At 42.5% G+C, this 16,477-nt stretch overlaps 1 protein-coding gene across 2 annotated transcripts; it reads left to right on the plus strand.

The window, feature by feature from the left end:
* The first annotated feature begins 491 nt into the window (after nt 1-491).
* Nucleotides 492-15,009, plus strand: LMOD3 (leiomodin 3). 2 transcript variants are annotated; one of them, XM_047747059.1, is made up of 4 exons: nt 492-632; nt 1,085-1,417; nt 4,364-5,764; nt 14,619-15,009. In XM_047747059.1, the coding sequence occupies exons 2-4, from the start codon at nt 1,124-1,126 to the stop codon at nt 14,643-14,645; spliced, it is 1,722 nt and encodes a 573-aa protein (XP_047603015.1). In that variant the 5' UTR covers nt 492-632; nt 1,085-1,123; the 3' UTR covers nt 14,646-15,009. The 2 variants fall into 2 exon arrangements, with proteins under 2 accessions (XP_047603015.1, XP_047603008.1); XM_047747052.1 differs by lacking the exon at nt 492-632 and having other exon boundaries at nt 916-1,417.
* The last annotated feature ends 1,468 nt before the right edge of the window (nt 15,010-16,477 follow it).

The raw sequence follows: 16,477 nt of genomic DNA on the forward strand, positions 1-16,477 counted from the left end.
TTGATAAAATTTGTGTATATATACCTATATTCTTTTACCTCTTCTCCTACAAATAACAACATATAATACATACTGTTCTATATTGTTGTATTGAATAATTCTGTACACCTGTCATTTCACCCCTATCAATAGCATATCTGTAGGATACATTGCCAAAAGAGGAATATCTGGGTCAAAAAAATGTGCATTTGTCATTTGGATTAAATACTGCCCTCTGAGGACATAATAAAAGAAAAATCCTCTCATGGTTTCTTCCAGGACTTTAACAGTTTGGGGGCCTGTTGCCTTTCATTTGTGACCCACTTCAATTTATCCTAGCTAATGGATACTTTTTGTGAGAAAAACCAATTATTTAGAATATTAAACTCCTCGCTTATAGTGGAATTCAAACGCTGGTTGTCCCCGTCTGTCAGATCACAGGATCGAGATGCAAATAAGGACACCTTGCAGAGGTTCAGCTTACACTGGGAATGAGAAACAGAGCCAGACTTCTGCTCTGCTGTGTGCCGGTTTGCTTCCAGAGTCACCCTGGCATGAAGAGAGAAGCCCCGAGAGCTCGAATTCCACCCACAAGGAGAATTTTGACTTCTGTGGAACCCTAGTTGCTGGTTGGATCTTCCCTCCCAAAACTTGTAAGTTGCTCTAGTCAGCTAAATAAAAAGAAGTGATCTCCCCTGTAGTGTTACAGTATTTGTGTATGGGCTGCATGAACTGGGGTGTGACAGTACCTGGGAAGAACTGATTTTATCCCCATAGAGATTCTCTAGACCTGGTACTCGCTGGCAGACCTCAGCAGCTGCACTGAAATGTCAGATGGATTTGCACAGCTGACTCAAGTTGCCAAAATGAGAGCCACACAGTAGTTTCATAAATTGACGCTATCCAGCCAAGCCCTGCTTAATATAGATACAGCGTGAGCTTAGCTACAGCCCCCCACCCCCAGCTGCTCAGCACAGGCCACTGGGATCCGCAGGGGTGAAAACCTCTTTAAGCAGTTTAACCTGGAATGTTTATTAACCGGGGGGAATTCCTTGAGAGTTTTTGATTATTTGGAGAGAGTCTTTGATTATTTCTCCTTTTCTAGTAACAGAGAAAAATACAGGGGAGAAAAAAAAAAAAGATCATGTCAGAACACAGCAGGAATTCAGACGAAGAAGAACTCTTTGATGAGGAGATTGATGAAGATGAAATCTTGGCCAACCTGTCCCCCGAAGAGCTAAGAAAACTGCAATCAGAAATGGAAGTGATGGCCCCTGACCCCAGGCTTCCCGTTGGAATGATTCAGAAGGATCAGACCGACAAGCCACCCACAGGAAATTTTGACCATAAGTCTCTAATGGATTATATGTATTGGCAAAAGGCATCCAGACGCATGCTGGAGGATGAACGTGTCCCTGTCACCTTTGTGCCATCCCAGGTAATCAGGAATTTGTGTACAGCAGAGAATTGTCTGCCTGGGCCCGAGTGACAGGTGTCCCTGCGGCAACTGTCCGTTTCTCAAGACTTCATGTTTGGTCTTGTTTTGTTGCCGCTGCTAGATTAGGTCATTAACATTTAATCTGATGTTGGACTGGAACTTCCCGAAACACTTACGTGGTATAACTGGGAAGGAAAAGTGATAGTTTTCATGTAAATGTCTCTTTTTTAAAAAATGGCTGTGGGTTCACTGTGTAGGAAAGCCTGATTCTACAGACATGATCTTAATGAATTAGCTCATAACCTATAAGAACTTGTCCTTAACTCCTTTTTTTTTTTTTTGACACATAGGATGCTTTAAGAAGCTGATGAATGCTCTGTACCCTTCCTTCTGCTTACACATTCATAGGTAGTATTTCACAGAAAATTGCAAGGACGTCACAGCCCTTCTGAAGTCTCGCCACATAATCTATAGTTCAACCATGTCAAATAACCCCCAAAGTTCCATATTAACACAGTTTATTGGATATCAGTAATACATTTAGAAATTGATAGCTATTGAATAGTTGTTGTAAAGACCATTCTTTCTGAAATATATTTCTTACATGGCCACTAGAATTGCAGTTGCATCTATGAACCTATCATATATCAGCATACTTTTCTTAATGTTCCACTTAAAAAGGACAGAGCCAAAGGAAGACCAAGATCCCTGCAGGTAAAGACTCTTTTAGTTATACCTGCTGATACAGCTCTATCTTCTCACATTGCTATCATGCTGGCCGTGATTAAGGAAACTTACAAACTGGTTTCAGGGTCAGAAGAGTTCAAACATGTACTAAATTTAAGCAGTTGCCGGTTTGGTCAGGTTGGCGTTTAAGGTACAATCTGCAGCTATTTGGAGTGACTATATTATACAGTTGGAGTAAAAACCAATTCTATTCTGAATGCAAATTTCAGAAAAAGAAAACTGGGTACTTTGAACACTTTTGTCTTCCCTTAGTAGAATTTAAACAGCGTGATGATTGTCTCCCCCTACTGGGACAGATGAGAAATGCAGTGGGGAAGGCTTTAAAGTGGTTAGGATGACTTTTGCCAACTGTCACTTCCAACCTACCATATGTTGTAAGCAAGAAGATCAAGTTCTTGCTTGAAAATGCTACACCAGTTTTTGAAATGACACCTATGAGGTACACATGTGGTATAGGAAAGCACACTAATTGATAAGTAAGAATCTAACAAACATCATTGTTTAGAGACTGCTAATTTCCTTTCTAGACTAAGGCATTCTTTTTTTTTTTTTTAAGATTTTATTTATTTATTTGACAGAGAGATCACAAGTAGGCAGAGAGGCAGACAGAGGGGTGGGGGGGGGGAAGCAGGCTCCCTGCTGAACAGAGAGCCTGACTCAGGGCTCAATCCTAGGACCCTGAGACCATGACCTGAGCTGAAGGCAGAGGCTTTAACCCACTGAGCCACCCAGGTGCCCCAAAGCGTTGTTTCTAAAGATCTGTATAATCCCATCCTCTTTTGTAGCCAGCACTGCCCCCTAGACACTTTGTTTCAAAAGAAACTGGACTCATGATCCTGTCCTTGAAGTAGTCAGGATAGTGGTCATAGAGCTGAGGAGACAAAAAATCCAAGTCTAGGTCTTTGGTATATTTCAGAGTAACGAAATGCTCTCATTTTTCCCACAGTATGTTATGTTTTCAGGGAAAGTTGATATACACATTATACTAGATTAGCAGGTATCTTGGGATGTAAGTTTTGTTTGGAGCAATGAGTAATTTGTGTAACCCAGAACTATTGAACACAAAAATGCCTATTTGGCTATATATAAAAAAAGACTTCAGTGTATTGATCAATAACTCCATAAGGTTTTCAAAGCAAATAATTTTTGGACAGCTTCTAGAATTGAACACCATTTTTAAAAACAATACAGAATCCAAAACCAAAATTATGTTTCATTTTACCATATGGAATGAGATAAACACAACCCCCAAAAAATGTGTCTGTATCTATCTGTAGTATGGCTATAAAAGTTCATCTTTATTTAGATTATATTTGCTTACAAAACTAATACGTGTATTTAAAAAAAAACAAACACTTTAGAATTATATGCATCCCCTTTCCAGTTATCTTTTTTTTAAGATTTTATTTATTTATTTATTTATTTATTTAAAGATTTTTATTTATTTATTTGACAGAGAGAGATCACAAGTAGACGGAGAGGAAGGCAGAGAGAGAGAGAGAGGGAAGCAGTCTTCTTGCTGAGCAGAGAGCCCAATGTGGGACTCGATCCCAGGACCCTGAGATCATGACCTGAGCCGAAGGCAGCAGCTTAACCCACTGAGTCACCCAGGCGCCCAAGATTTTATTTATTTATTTGACATACAGAGATCACAAGTAGGCAGAGGGGCAGGCAGAGGGAGAGGAGGAAGCAGGCTCCCTGCTGCACAGAAAGCCCGATGTGGGGCTCAATCCCAGGAGCCTGGGATCATGACCCAAGCCGAAGGCAGAGGCTTTAACCCACTGAACCACCCAGGCGCCCCTCCAGTTATCTTTTTATTTTATTTTATTTTTAAAGTAATTTCTATAGCCAACATGGACTTGAACTTATAACCCTGAGATCAGGAGTCACATGCTCCTCTGACTGAGTCAGCCAGGCACTGCTCCCTTCTCAATTACCTTAATAGTTCCCTCTCTTTTTAAGAGAGAACTGATAATTGGGTAAGCATGACCATAGACTTGTTTTTCCTATACACTTAGAAGCTTTTATATATTGTATATGTGTTTGCATATATGTATACACACACACATGGAGTACTATACACACCATTTATTTGCTTACTTATTTCACTTCCTAATAAATCTCATTTCCAGTAGCGACTGCTCTGCTTCCTGTCTCTCCATCCCCATGTGTTCTAACCCTCATAAACCTCTCTTTTAGGTGGACACTCAAGAGCAGCACAAAGAAGTAGGCAAAGGCAATAAAAATGTGTCCCAGTATTTAAAAGAAAAGCTCAACAACGAAATCGCTGCAAATAAAAGAGAATCAAAAGGCAGCAGCGATGTCCCAGAAACCGATGATGCTGATGGTGAAGAAGATGAAGGAGGTGACGGGGATGAGGATGACGAGAATGAAGATGACGAGGATGAAGATGAGGAAGGAGATGATGACAGCGAAGAGAGTGTGGAAAAGCCACAAAGAGGCGTGCAAGGCGGGGTAGAGCAGCAGATCAGAAACGGGGAGAGCAGCTGCGCACAAGTAGCTAAGAAGGCATTTGGAGAACAGAAAGACGGACCAGGGGCCCAAGAAAAAAGTGAGAAGAAAATATCAAAATTAGATCCCAAGAAGTTAGCGCTAGATACCAGTTTTCTAAAGGTAAGTGCAAGGCCTTCAGGAAACCAAACAGACCTGGATGGGAGCTTGAGGCGCGTTAGACAGAATGACCCTGACATGAAGGAGCTCAACCTGAACAACATTGAAAACATCCCCAAGGAGATGTTGCTTGACTTCGTCAACGCAATGAAGAAAAACAAACACATCAAAACCTTCAGCTTAGCCAACGTGGGCGCGGATGAGAACCTCGCGTTTGCCTTGGCAAACATGCTGCGGGAAAATAGGAGCATTACCACTCTCAACATCGAATCCAACTTCATCACGGGGAAAGGAATCGTGGCCATCATGAGGTGCCTCCAGTTCAACGAGACACTCACCGAACTTCGGTTTCACAATCAAAGGCACATGCTGGGCCACCATGCCGAAATGGAAATCTCCCGGCTGTTGAAGGCAAACACCACTCTCCTGAAGATGGGCTACCATTTTGAGCTCCCGGGTCCCAGAATGGTGGTGACCAACCTGCTCACCAGGAATCAGGACAAGCAACGGCAGAAGAGACAAGAGGAACAAAAGCAGCAGCAGCTCAAAGAGCAGAGGAAGTTGATAGCCATGTTGGAGAACGGGTTGGGGCTGCCCCCTGGAATGTGGGAGAGGCTGGGGGGACCCATACCCGATCCCAGGATGCAGGAGTTCCTTCAGCCTCCTTCGCAGCCTCCCAACCCCCAAGTGGCCGCCTTCATTCGACAGAATGAAATGATGAAGAAGCCATCACAGCCCCCGAAGGACAGTATGGACCCTGACTCATTCCGAGTGGTGAAGCTGAAGAGGATCCAACGCAAGTCTCGGATGCCCGAGGCCAGAGAGCCGCCCGAGAAGACCAACCTCAAAGATGTCATCAGAACGCTCAAACCCGTGCCGAGAAACAGGCCACCCCCGCTGGTGGAAATCACTCCCAGAGATCAGCTCTTGAATGACATTCGCCACAGCAACGTCGCCTATCTTAAGCCGGTAAGTAGAGGGAAGGAGAAATGGTGAACGAGTTCCAGGGTATCCCACCTCTACCCCCTGCTCGTTTTAACACCGGGAGAGTCTCACTAGTGGTGACTAACCGGAGGAAGCCATCAGCATTACCAGGGCAACGAAATTACCAGTTATCCCCAAGGACACATATACAACTAGACAACTTTGTACCAGTGCAATTCACAACTAAGGTGTATTAAGTGATTATTGTAGGCCAGATGCATATGAATTAACTCATCATCTTAACAACCCTAAGAGGTAGATATTATTATTATTCTCCCTATTTTGTAAAAGAGAAACTGAGGCTTAGAGAAGTTCAGTACTGTGTATAGGAGATAGAGCTTGAAAGTGGTAGAGTCGACACTGAAATTTAGCTCCAGGTCCAGGGCCAAGGCCAGCTCCAGGTCCTTTATCCACCGCAGCCGCAGAGCTGACCTTCAGAGATCTCGAGGAACCTGCTGCAGGAATAAGGAAGGACGAAGCCTAATTTAGGCCCATCATTTGTAAATAACTGAGTGCTTCCAGAATGTTTAAAAATAGTTGGTTCTTTTTTAGTAGATGAAGAGAGACTACCTGCAATTGCACTTCTATACTCTTCACTGTTTAGGTAGCCAGATAAACGGTAAACGTCAGGTTAGCATCTCCATAACCCTGGGCTAATTGCTACATTTTCTATTTTCCATCAGTTCTAAACGGCTATCGATTTTAAGCTCCGTGAATGAATGGAGGTTTAACTATGATTTCAGCTTTAATGTTTACCATGATTCATGATTAACTGCTGCTGATACACGAAAATGTGTATTCCTTGCAGGTGAAGTTGAAGAAATAAGATTTTTTTTTGTCATTACAATGATAGCATCTATGGAATCTGAAAGGTGTATGTCCAAAAGTCATAGGTACTTAATAATGAACTGTATTATTTTATTTTATTTTAAGATTTTATTTATTTATTTGACAGAGATCACGAGTAGGCAGAGAGACAGGCAGAGAGAGAGAGGAAGGGAAGAAGGCTCCCTGTTGAGCAGAGAGCCCAGTGCAAGGCTCGATCCCAGGACCCTGAGATCATGACCTGAGCCGAAGGCAGAGGCTTTAACCCACTGAGACACCGAGGTGCCCCGAACTGTATTATTTTAAAATCTAGAGTGTAATAGAGCCAAACAGTCCATCTATTATTTCATCATAGGGAGTCACAATTTCTTCAAGATGTGTTATACAGATGTATGTCCCTTATTCCCATCTCCGGGTAATGCAGAATTGACAGCATTCCATTCTTCTAAATCAAAGATGACTTTCCTCTGTGTCATAGAGGGATTCTGATTCTTCCTTGGGTAGAACAGGGTGAGAACACTAGAAGGTCCCCTGAGGTCAGGCAAGAGTTCTTTGCCTGCCCTTGGGTACTACATAAAGAGTTTCTGCACCTGCTCTTCTCCAGGCAGCCAGACCCCCTGTAGGGGGGTGGCTTGGGGTGTTGATTTGAGAGAAACTAACTCTGTCACTGTGTAACCAGTCATTGGTAAAGCATATTCAAGCTGCCTTGGAGGCTGTACCAAGAGAAAATAACAGTCTGAAAAGATTGAAGAGGAGTCTTTTTTTTTTTTAAAGAGATGGAGAGAATGTGCACAGGGGGAGGAGGGGCAGAGGGAGAGGGAGAGAATGTTAAGTAGGCTCCACGCCCAGCACAGAGCCGGTTGCTGAGCTTGATCTCACGACCCTGAGATCATGACCTGAGCTGAAATCAAGCGTCAGACAAGTGGGATGCCTGGGTGGCTCAGTCAGTTAAGTGTCTGCCTTTGGCAAGTCAGGGTCCTGGTATTGGGTCCTTCATCAGGCTCCCTGTTCAACTGGGTGTCTCCTTGTCTCTCTGCCCCTCCCCTATTAGTGTATGCTCTCTTTCTCTGAAATAAATAAAAATCTTTTAAAAAAAGAGTCAGATTCAACCAACTGAGCTAGCCAGGTGCCCCAAGAGAAGTCTTTCTAAAATCTGCATTAGAGGTGACCTATGGATTCGGAATAGAAGAGAGAATGAAGTTCGAATGATTTTCTGACCCAATTCCCTGCCTTCCGAGGGAGTGTTCTACTGAGCAAGTCTGCTTACCCTGGAGTCTGTTTCATTCTGCCCATTCACTTATTTGTTAATGTAGCACTTATGTAGTGCACCTGTGTGTCAGGTACCATCTGAGGGGACAGGGACACGGGTGAATAAGACATGCACATTCTTGACCTCATGGAACTTATAGTCTTGGTTTTATAACTTCCACAACCAGGACCCTCTGCCTTTTAGTCAACCGAAACACTTTAACTTTGAGTCCAGATTCTAGAACAAAAGACATTAAATTAATGAGGATAACCACAAAAACGCAACCCCTAATGTAATGTAGCTATGTAATGTAATGTAATGTAGCTAATTGCTACATTTTCTATTTTCCATCAGTTCTAAACTACTATCGATTTTAGGCTGTGTTTTGTTTGTGCTTGATGTCCGTTAAGAAAGAAACACGCTTCAAAGTAAATGCTGACATGATTTTTGAATGAGTGTCTTGCAAAGCAGCCCATGCTTTGAAGTGTCTTTTGTCTGTTCCAAGGGATTGGCAGTTTCTCCTACTTTCACCTGCCTGGCTTGGCCTATGAGAGGCATCTCTGCAGGTGCATGAGATAGAGATCGTCACACAGCTTCATACACATAGTCCTGTGAATGCTCTGAAAAAAAAGATGTGCAAATGCTTTCATCCCACTGACCAAAATTCACTCCACTAATGTCCCTTTGTTCCCCACCGATCAAATTGTGTTCCTTGCTGCATACATAGTAAATTTTCTGCTTTCATGCTGAATCGCAGTGTGATCTTTTTAGAAGACAGTCTTTTTATTGTGAAATCATTTTGACTTGCAGAAGTTCAAAAATAGTACAAAGAGTTGTTACATTCCCACCCCATTTTGTCAAGTTGGCGTTGTCCTTCTTCAAAAAGCTATTCTAAATGGCAGCACATCTGCGTGCATAGTTAATGGAGCTGCTGATAGGGTGGAAAGCCGTGGTGCGTTCGTGCTTGAATCTGCCGTCAACTGTTGTAAAGTTTACGGACTGTAAGATGCTTTCTGATTTGGGGAATCTGTGGAAATGTCACAAAATGTGCCTCTTAGACTGAGCGGAATATAGAAAACACCATTGGTGGCAATACTACAAAATCCCAGCAGAAAGGGGTATTTTTAGCCAGTCAAATGAGACATAACAGCCCTCATCTGGGAAAAGTGAAATTAAAGATTTTTAGGTTTTTCTCCCCCGCTCTTGGACTGATGGACAGAGATGCCCTCCAAACCCCTGGGTTTTCAAGGATGAGGTTAGAATTAAAGTATAATTTGAAATGTTGTGATTTTTAAAAAATAATTTTCCATTTAAATTCAATTAACTAACATATAATGTATTATTGGTTTCAGGGATACAGGTCTGTGGTTCCTCAGTCTTCTATAATCCCCAGTGCTCATTGTATCACATACCTTCCTTAATGTCCGTCACCCACTTATCTCTTCCCTCCAGTAACCCTCCCCTCCCTCCAGTAACTCCAGTATCTGGAGTTACTTCCCTCTCCTCCAGTAACCCTCAGTTTGTTTCCTATGATTAAGAGCCACTCATGGTTTATCTCCCTCTCTGATTTCATCTTGTTTTATTTTTTTTCCTCCTTCCTCTATACTCCTCTGTTTTGTTTCTTAAATTCCACATATCAGTGAGCTCATATGATAATTGCCTTTCTCTGACTGACTTATTTCGCTTAGCATAATACCCTCTAGTTCCATCCACGCCATTGCAAATGGCAAGATTTCATTTTCATTGTGATGTTTAAAAAGCTGAGGATCCTAACTGGAATCTTGAATATCCAAAAACATAAATGATTTAGTCTTAGCTAGTCTTGTTTTCCTTTTTCAGTCTTCTGTTTTCCTCTCATGGACTTGGAAATAGTAATTCTGTATATGCAAAACATATCCCATCAAGCAGTCCGTTTATATTTTTTAATTGTATTTTTTTTTTATTTCAATGCCTGTTCTCTCCCCCACGCCATATTTCTGGCCTGGGACCCTTAAAATGAAGTTGGTAGCAAAGAATAAAGAGAAATCTGAACACTGGCTTGGCTTAAATGCTACCTCCTCCAAGAAGCTGCCCATTTACCCAGTTTAAGAGAGATGTGTTCTGTGGGCCAGTTATGTGAGAACAGGCCAACTGTCAGCCACATCTGCAGGCCTGGAGTGTTTGGCTTGGATATTGTTGTACCAAATTTAAAATATCCCACAATAACACTTAGTTCTCTGGCACCACCTGAAACATCAGAGCTGGCCATGGTGGGCTTGCGTTTGCATGGCACTCATCAGCTGGATTTGACATTTGGCTTTTCTCTTAAGATAGGTAATGGACTCCACAGTTTTTCTCAGTCTCCACCATGCCCTACTGCCTAACACCTGGCCTGTTTCACTTGTTGACATTACTTACTTGGCTCCTGTAGAATGTTTTTAGTTTGTTTTGTTCTTGTTTTTAGCTGTGCTTTTAAACTCTCTGTCTTGTCTAACAAAGTGAATTCATTCAATAATCACAGATTTCCTTCCTTAATTGGAGGCTTACCCCTCCCTGGGCAAATGTGGGATTTCCTTTTTCTTTTTCTTTCTTTCTTTTTTTTTTTTTTTAAGATTTTATCCATTTACCTGAGAGACAGAGATCACAAGCAGGCAGAGAGGCAGGCAGAGAGAGAAAGAGGAGGAAGCAGGCTCCCCGCTGAGCAGAGAGCCCGACTTGGGGCTCAATCCCAGGACCCTGGGATCATGACCTGAGCCAAAGGCAGAGGTTTAAACCACTGAGCCACCCAGGTGCCCCGGGATTTCCCTTTATCCTGAAAAATTTTGTGGACTGTTCACTGCCTACCATCCCAGATGGGTCTTTGTACTTCTCCCTGAGATAAGATCCCATCTGTGACGATTTCATTTACCGATATCAATGTCCAGTGCCAATGCATTTATATCACACACAGGCTTCAGTGCCAATCAAAGAAGGTGGTTTAACATTCACTCAATTTCACCTTGGGTTCACCTCTCTATACCTGGATTGCTTCCACCCCATTGCCTAAAAACACAGCTAAATTTCTCCTTTGGAAAGACTTCAGTTTAAGAATATCAAAAGCACGGGGGCTCAGTGGGTTAAGCCTCTGCCTTTGGCTTGGGTCATGATCTCAGGGTCCTGGGATGGAGCCCTGCGTTGAGCTCTCTGCTCAGCTGGGAGCCTGCTCCCCGCCCCCCGCCTGCCTCTCTGCCTACTTGTGATCTCTGTCTGCCAATAAATAAATAAAACCTTTAAAAAAAGAAAAGAATATCAAAAGCAGCCTTGGTTAGCCAAAAGACTCCATGACGTATAGGTAGTTATGATTATGAAATGGGACATTATAGACCCTGGAGTCTTCATTTCCACCTCTGGCCATTTCTTCTTCGCCTCATTAACAAGATCTTCTTTCTCTTAAGGATTTCTGGATTCCATACTTCCGCAATTTCCTCCTCTTTCCCATTTTATCTTCTCCTTTTGTTTCTATTGTCACATAATCTAGGATACTTCCCAGATCTCTCTTTCTGTTTAGATCACTGAAGTTTTCTTAGCACCTTCGTTCAGTCTTTCCCCAGCCAACCTCTTGAGTTGAGGCCTGCTTGTGTTTCTGGTTCCCTGTGTTCACTGCTCTTTCCCTTCTCTTGCACATTCAGGTCTAAAGCCCCAGAGTTGTCTTCAACGACTTTTCCCTCTGCCCTATATTTTTGTTCCTTATTTTATTTGTTCCATCAGTTCCTTATACAAGAGGCCTCCCCAGGAAAGAGCTGTGTAATATTTCAAACTCATCCTGAAAGAGCATACATTGACCAGAACTACAGAGCATAGGAACTGCCTTTTCCTAATACCTAGTTGGAAAAAGAGTTTATGATGTACAATGTTTCTAAAGTCTGTGATAGTGAGTCTTAAATTTTAGCATGCATCAGAACCACCTCGAAGGCTGAGTACAGATTCCTGAGCTCGTCTCTAGAGTTCCTGATTCAATGGATTTTGGATGGTGCCTGAGAATTTGCCTTTCTCTCCAGGTCCTTGGTGACACTGATTCTGCTACTGTGGACATCCCACTGACAACAACCACAAGTCTAAGGCACCACGACAAATCACATCCCTTGACATTTCCCCCAAAGGGTCTTCTTTTCTTGCCTCCATACCCTTTGCTCATATGACCTTTAATTCTATCTCTTGAAAGCTATCCAAACATGCTTGGCTCAAACAGGACTTCTTATAGCAAAAGAAACCAAACGAATCATCCGGAGTGAATGCGCTCCCTTTGTTTCTAAGACCCTTCATGCATATGTCTCTTACAGCATCTCCCACATTCTGCTTGAGCACCCTTATGGGAATAGTGTGGGTCTCCTAGTAGATTCTGAATTCCTCAGAGTAGGCCTTCCTCAACTCTTTCTGGACACCTAGTGGGGTGTTGACTAAAAGCAGCAATTCAACTTGATGTGCCCAATGAAATAACCCCTGGAGACGGTCTTCTCTTCCTGCCCCAGTCTCTGTGAGTGTATATATGTGTGAGCCCTGTGTGATGCTCTGAACACATACTTTTCTTAAATGAATTTTAACCAGTGAAGGGGGGAACAGGGCCTCCTAACCATACGGCAAGCAGATTGCCATGTTTATAAGTTTTATATATTTATAACATCAAGGCTAGTTATCTTTTCCTCTCTAGTTTCTGTCTTTTGTGTTCTGCTTAGAAATGGCTTCTTTTGGGACGCCTGGGTGGCTCAGTTGGTTGGACGACTGCCTTCGGCTCAGGTCATGATCCTGGAGTCCCGGGATCGAGTCCCGCATCGGGCTCCCAGCTCCACAGGGAGTCCGCTTCTCTCTCTGACCTTCTCCTCACTCATGCTCTCTCTCACTGTCTCTCTCTCAAATAAATAAATAAAATCTTAAAAAAAAAAGAAATGGCTTCTTTTGAAGCTTACTAAAATATTTGCCCATCTTTTATTGCTGCTTTTATCACATTTAGTTTTTTTTTTTAATTCCCTATTACAGATGAGTTAAAAGGTTAAATTTTAGAAGGACGTAGGGAGCAAGAAACCCACTTTGATTTTTTTTTCCCCCAAATCGTTGATCAATGATAGCCAACCAGTGATTCTTTTTCACAGTGTTCTGAATTGCCATCTTGGTCATGTTTTAAATATGTCAATATGTGTCTGGGTTTACTATGTTGGGTCAGTGCCACATTTTGCTTTTTAAAGTATTTGTATTGTTTTGGATCCCTCCCCTATATATAAACATACATCTGGAATACCATTATATAAAATGCTTTTTTTCCATTCCGCAATACAAAGAACACACTGTTTTAATTATTTGTTGCAGCGCTGTAGTTCTTTTAACTACGTGGCATTGTATTTTTGGCTCACTGGTGTTCTTCCCTGTTGGTGTTCTCCATGGTTGAGCCCTAGAAAGGTGCATCCTGAAAGTCAGGCACTAGGATGGAGAGGGTCAGAAGCACACGGAGAACCCCTTGGTTTGAAGGCTGGGCAGGCAGCAGCAACTGCTTGAGGGCAGTTTCCATGGTCGGCAGGATATTGGGAAATCTTTCCAGCCAAAGGTTGAGAGAAGACTGGCTGCAGGAGGGGCCATAACAGATGGCCAAAATGGCTCATCACATTGGCAGGTGGATATGGGGAACAGGAGAAAAATTCTTACTCATTTTTATACACACTCTGAGTGTCCTCTGTACCTCTTCAGTGTCCTCTGGAAGGTTCCTGCACGATGTCACTCTCCCAAGATGTAATACCACCTGACACTGTTTAAGAACTTGCCTTATCTTTAAGTCGTTCCTATGATACAAACCTGCAAGTCAGACATAAGCTACTCTTTGGTCATTGATTTTGCCCTTGGGCCTTCTCCAAATACTTTGCTTTTTAAATTTAAGTGACCTTCAAATTGGGAATGTGCTTCAAAAAGGAAAGGCCAGGTTATAAAAGAACATCTATAGTATTCTCTAGTGGTATTTTTTGTGGTTCAGGCTTGGGTACTGAAATCAGGCAGATCTGGGTTGCGATCCTGCCCTGGCACTAACCAGCTGGGTGGGAAACGCCTTCTCCTCTCTGAGCCTGTCCCCTCCTTAACAAGGCTATTGTAGAATAAAATGAGAAAATGTTCTTGAAGTGTGGTGTTGCTTACTAACTTGTTTTCTATCACGTAATCCTTAAAATAGCTTTGTCTGCTAGACACGTGCTGTTACAGTCAGTTTATAGCTGAGAACACTGATACCCGCGACTGCACAGCTAGTAATACCAGTACCAGGATTTGAACTGGGCAGACTCCAGCATCTGCCCTTTTGGGTTTGTTGGTTTTTTTTTTTTTTTTTTAAGATTTTATTTATTTATTTGACAGACAGAGATCACAAGTAGGCAGAGAGGCAGGCAGAGAGAGAGAGAGAGGAGGAAGCAGGCTCCCCACTGAGCAGAGAACCCGATGTGGGGCTCAATCCCAGGACCCTGGGATCATGACCTGAGCTGAAGGCAGAGGTTTTAGCCCACTGAGCCACCCAGGCGCCCCTGCCCTTTTGTTTTTATGAGATGATTTACCATGTGCTTACAGCCCTTAGATCAGTCGCTGGCATCACGAAATGCCCCACGGATGATGGATACAGTTGTTACTGTTGTTTTATTATGCTTTAGGAGGCTCTCTGGCCCAAATTTCTCATCTATTTTGCAACTTCTGAGGCATGTAAGTTTTGTCATTTTTGCTGCCAAACTCTTGAATTTCCAGGATTAATTTTTTTCCCTTTTTTTCAACTACTTCAATCCACAGGTGCAACTGCCAAAGGAACTGGCATAAGTGGGAACAGAATAATCTTAAAAGAACAAGGAATTGAGACAATGAGTCCGGTCAGAGCTTGGAGACCGTCTCAGCAGCCTACTTCTGGAGCCAGGTGGTGGAACTGGGAACAAGGCTGGCATCTGATAGTATTCTGTAAAGGCCGGGGCAAAATAAGAGGCTGGCAAGGAAGGGGGAGATAAAAAACATTACTATTCTGGGACAACATTTTCTACTTCCAATCCATTTGAGTGACTTGGGTGAAATTTAGTTGTGTTTCCAGTAGCAGCATTTAAAAAAAAAAGAATTTTTTTCCCCCCCATAAACGTTTGTTTTACTATTGCTTTCTTCTGGTAAATGACAATAAAAACTATAGATGTGTTAAGTATTTCTTCCTCCATCTCCTGCTGTAATTCATGGCCCAAATCTGTTTCACTCCGTGGAAATGTGAATTGAACTCCAGGCCTGCTGATGCTCTGAAATGGAAGACCTGTTCGTTAGCTCTTCTCTGGAGAAGCAGGCGGGATTTTCAGTTTCCAACCCTGTTTAGCTTGCTCTCCTGGCCATTCCCCTGGTGCATCGTACTTCAGAAGGGGTATGTATCTGTGAGGAGTGGAGCAAGGAGGCACAGGACATGGAGAACACAGTGTTTCCAGGAAAAGTCATGGGGGGAAAAACCCTGCAGGTATATATACAAGTATACGTATAGACTTCCTTGTTTCCATATATAAAGGAACAAAGGCAGAGAGCATTTTTGTTTTGTTTAAAAAATAAAATTTTTTGCATAAATAAGATAGTTAATGACAAGTTTTTAGTGTTTGCTAATGAAATATATGTAAGTTTAGTTTGTGACCCTAATTTGGTCTTATAAGTCTCGTCAGAAACCTTCTAAAGGAAACTTGCTATAGGATTAAACTTCAATTTCTTAACATTATTCAAGGTCCTCCATTATCTGTACCCAATTTAGTAATTGAGTCTGCTTTGCCACAGATTCTTTATACTTCTCTTGATAAGACATCCTCATACATACCCTGTGCCTTGCTCTCCTTGATCCTTCCATGGAACACTTTCCAAAACACTTTCCTTCTTCTCTCTGTTACCTTCTTCTCTCTGTTACATTCTTCAGGCTTACCAAAGTCCTACCCCATCTTTACAGGTGGGTTAGGTCCTAATCCTCCATAAAAATCTTCCAAACAACTCCAACCCCAGCAGTCTTTCCAGGTTCCTAGAGTTCTTAATTATCTGGTCTAGTCGCTAGATGCATAGAATCTGAAATTTTGTATAAACGTGGCATGAACATTAGAAATCAGGAAATCACACATTGGTGCCTTTTCTGTCTTCTTTACCTGACTGAACAGATGGCACCTGCTCTCTCTCTTTTTTTTTTTAATGTTATTTATTTATTTGACAGAGAGAGATCACAAGCAGGCAGAAAGGCAGGCGGGGCGGGGGGGGTGGTGGGGGAAGCAGGCTCCCCGCTGAGCAGAGAGCCCGATTTGGGGCTCGATCCCAGGACCCCGAGACCATGACCTGAGCTGAAGGCAGAGGCTTAACTCACTGAGCCACCCAGGCGCCCCTCTCTTTCTCCTTCTATATAATCATAGGTGGTACATCATAAGCAAAACCGGCTAGGAGAGAATAGATCTAATGGAGAAAAGTTAAACAACACATTATTTAGAAGGACAAGTCATGGGAAAGAAATATGGTGTTTCCATTTTTTAAGGATAATTTAGTGTATACTAAAGTATCCATGTTTGAATAGCTATAGTTTCAATCAGGTAACTGATTTTACAGTAGCAAATAGCTGAGAGTTTTTTTCTCCTGTGTTACCATTTCTATAAAACCTCCTTGCA

The sequence above is a fragment of the Lutra lutra genome, chromosome 1 (assembly GCF_902655055.1).
Source record: "Lutra lutra chromosome 1, mLutLut1.2, whole genome shotgun sequence".
NCBI lineage: Eukaryota > Metazoa > Chordata > Mammalia > Carnivora > Mustelidae > Lutra > Lutra lutra.

Coding starts and splice junctions, on each gene's coding strand:
- LMOD3 (XM_047747059.1), top strand. CDS start 1,124: ATGTCAGAACACAGCAGGAATTCAGACGAAGAAGAACTCTTTGATGAG. Junction 1,418..4,363: donor TCACCTTTGTGCCATCCCAG/GTAATCAGGAAT, acceptor CCTCTCTTTTAG/GTGGACACTCAAGAGCAGCA. Junction 5,765..14,618: donor ACGTCGCCTATCTTAAGCCG/GTAAGTAGAGGG, acceptor TTCAATCCACAG/GTGCAACTGCCAAAGGAACT.